The 3,443-nt window shown below is 48.1% G+C and overlaps 1 protein-coding gene across 2 annotated transcripts in view; it reads right to left on the bottom strand.

Annotated features, from left to right (window-relative positions):
- Positions 1-2,297, bottom strand: part of Herc4 (HECT and RLD domain containing E3 ubiquitin protein ligase 4) — a 114,418-nt gene extending 112,121 nt beyond the window's left edge. For both annotated transcript variants that reach the window (XM_008832656.3, XM_017798045.2), the window contains exons 1-3: positions 2,092-2,297; positions 948-978; positions 214-517 (exon numbers count right to left, since the gene is read on the bottom strand). In XM_008832656.3, coding sequence (XP_008830878.1) covers positions 214-439 — 226 coding nt within the window. In that variant the 5' untranslated portion in view covers positions 440-517; positions 948-978; positions 2,092-2,297. The remainder of the gene's footprint in view (positions 1-213; positions 518-947; positions 979-2,091) is intronic.
- Between the last annotated feature and the right edge of the window lie 1,146 nt (positions 2,298-3,443).

Genomic DNA, 3,443 nt, shown 5'->3' with positions numbered 1-3,443 from the left:
AGAAAGAAAGAAAGAAAGAAAGAAAGAAAGAAAGAAAGAAAGAAACCACAAACTACTAAGAAGCATGCAAATATCAAGAATATGATGAATTTTTGCTTTAATGTCAAAGCTTGATAAAGAACACAGGTTTAGAATTTACAGAGATCACATGACAGACATTTCAAAAGTAAAATGAGGTATTAAAAACAGCAAATAAAAATGTTTTCAACTTACCCGGTTTCTTTCTGGACTTTTCATGACCCAGCTGTCCTAGATCATTACATCCACATGTGTATACAGTTCCATCATCCAATACAAACACAGTATGTCTGAGTCCACACCCTACATCTCGGACCTTTTTATTTATAAAAAAGTCACTTTTTCTGGGCTCTAGTACAATTTCTTCATCAATTCCACCTAAACCTAGTTGTCCAAAAGATGCATTTCCCCAGCACAACATGCTTGTAATAACTTGGGTCTTCCAGTTTCAACAAAAAAGTCCCTTCTGAAACACTGGAAACTTGGAGGTTTCCTATGTCTGAGGAGACAGACAAAAGTTAGTATGACTTTCAAGCAAGCATCATGGATAATTGCTCTTTCATCAATGCCGGGCTACGATAGTCATCACAACTGTTAAATATATTTTATAATAAGCTCCATAATCGTCATTCAGTTTCAAGAACCAATCAGTTCTATTATTTTTAAAGCCGCATATACAAATGTTTTGGGAAACTGTATCACTTCCTTATGATTCTTTGCAAAACTTAAAAACATTAACTGGCTTTGAGTCTGTTATGACAAGCTGAAATCCGTAATAACTACCCTGATGAAATTACAGTTTTCTTTAAATAATTTTAATAAGTGCAGGAAACAGTACATCCATGCCCAAACAACCAGGTGTACAGCGAACTGCAGAAGCACCACCTTGTGTCTCTCAACTCACAGAATTAAACAATCCGATGACCTACCTCCACATCAACAGAAAACTGAAGTTCTTATCTGTAAAAAAAAAGAAATTTAACTTAAATGACTCTAATTATTCATACTAAGCTCTATACGAACTAGAATTCCTTTTATCAAGCCATTATTTTAAAATAAGCCCCACTATACAAGCCAAAATACTAACACCCCACTCTACTAATTGTAAAATCTAATAGATGTGATAATACATAAAAACTATTCCATTTAAATATGAAGATTCTCCCTCAAATTCAGTGTTACCTATTGAGTGGTATCTATGAGTAAAAATATTCTCTTTGCACGATTCATGTTTATGTATACCTCTGGAACATAATATATACATATATAATATTCGATGTCAAAATACATTGCAAATAACCCCAGCACTGCTGGTTTCAATAGGAACGGAGGTTGGGACATTGACAGTTCGATAGGGAAATCTGTAGAACTTTCCCGTACACTGAATATTGCTTCGCTGACAAAGATATAAGTCCTCTTCACCTAAACCGCCAGAGCCTTTTTTTTCCAAACACAAGGCATTACTGAATGTCACCATTCCTATCCTATCCACTGTCCTATCCTTTTTGTCAAAGTCACCTATATCCACAACACCGAGTCTGAGTTTCCCAAACTCAGCTTTCCTGCATCACGCCCAGCAAGTGCTGAAAGCGTCCCACTCCACGACCCAGGCATCAACAGAAGTTGCAGTTCATCACTTGGGACACCCAAAAGTTCCAGAGAGTTCTACATTGTCTTCCCCTGTTTTTTTAAAAACTAGAATGGCAGAGGCAGATCTCCGATTTCACATGCTGGGTTCGGCCTCCCTTTTCTCCACAGTCCGGAGGGGTCCGGAGCGGTGTCCTCCAAGCAACAGGTCCGAGCGAGCGGGAGGCAGTTTCGGGGGGCCTATTGCTGACCTGGCACCCATCAGCCCCGCGGCTCCAGGAGGAAGGGGCAACACGCCCCGCGCCCGCCCGCCCGCCGGCCTCCGGCCCGCGGCGACCCTCTCCGGGCAGCAGGGTCGGCGCGGCCTCCGCCCCACTGAGGCCCGTCCAATTCCAGCCCGGAGACCCGAGCGCGCTCGGCCCCAGAAAGGCCCAGCCTAGCCCGCCGCCGCCGCTCGGCCGCGAACCCCACAAGGCAACGACTCACCGGCCCCTCCGAGCAGGGCAAGCCCCCGGCCGGTGCGGGCTGGTTTCCAGCCCCGGGCGCCCTCCTAGTGCCTCTGGCCGCCGCAATCACCGCGGCTCCCCGCGTGTCGCCGCTCCGCGAGCTCCTCGCCTCGGCCCCCGGCGAAACTCTACCAGGTTCCTCAGAGAGAAGCAGCCGCAAGCACTCTACGGACCGTGGCAGCCGTCAGCGACCCGGATGGAGCGGAAGGGGAAGGGCTGGTGGCGAGCAGGGCGGAGACCACGAGGGGCGGAGAGAGCCGAGGGAGAGGCTGGCGACAAGCGAGAGAGGGGCGGTGGCTTCGCGCGGAGGAGGGGGAGGGGCCGGCCGGAAGTGAGCCGCGGAGCATGCGCGAGCACGCCCACTCCTCAGGCCTCTCGCCTGTGCAGACGCCTTTCGGCTCCCGACGCCTGCGCAGTGTGAGGCTCTGCCCCACTTTGAGAAGAGAGAACTGCAAAAGCCAAAGCAACGGTTCTGCGCGCTGCGCCCGTGCGCGGTGTGTCGCTGTCCCACTTTGTGAGGAGAGAGATGCGAAAGAGAAAGCAACGCGTTAGTGTGTGTGTGTGTGTGTGTGTGTGTGTGTGTGTGTGTGTGTGTGTGTGTGTGTGTGTGTGTGTGTGTGCAAAAGCCAAAGCAACGCGTTAGTGTGTGTGTGTGTGTGTGTGCGCAAAAGCCAAAGCAACGCGTTAGTGTGTGTGTGTGTGTCTCTCTCTTTTTCTTTCCCTCTCCTTCCCTCCTCTTCCTCTCGCCCTCCCTCTCCTCTCACCCTTTCTTTCCCTCTCCCTCCCCCTCTACCCCCTCCCTTCTCTCTCCCTCCCTCTCTCCCCTCCCTCCTCTGTCTCTCCTACCCTTGCTCTCCCCCTCTCTTTCCCTCTCTCGCCCTCCTTCCCTCCCTCCTTTTACTTTCCTTTTCTTTCTGTCAGTTTTTAACAACACTTCGGTGTACTCGAGTTACATAATGAAGAAAATAGGTTTTTTTTTTTTTAAAAAAAAAAAAAGCTTGTGCGGCCCTGGAGAGATGGCTCAGCGGTTAAGAAGGTTAAGAACACTGACTGTTCTTGCAGAAGACAGGGGTTCGAATCCCAGCACCCGCATGGCAGCTAACTTCTGTCTGTAACTCCAGTTCCAGGGGATCCAACAATCTCTTCTGTTCTCTGCAGGCATTGCACAAGGGTGCACTTACCTACATGCATACACATAAAATAAAAATAATAAATAAAATAATTAGTTAATTTAAAAAGCTTGTCTGGGGCTGGAGCGATGGCTCAGTGGTTAAGAGCACTGACTGCTCTTACCACATGGTGCCTATGAACCGTCCTTAACTCCAGTTCCAG

This window comes from Nannospalax galili, unplaced genomic scaffold (assembly GCF_000622305.1).
Source record: "Nannospalax galili isolate Female #2095 unplaced genomic scaffold, S.galili_v1.0 scaffold156, whole genome shotgun sequence".
Classification (NCBI taxonomy): Eukaryota; Metazoa; Chordata; class Mammalia; order Rodentia; family Spalacidae; genus Nannospalax; species Nannospalax galili.
The sequence above is the reverse complement of the archived record's forward strand: the minus strand, read 5'-3'. Positions and strand labels throughout refer to the sequence as shown.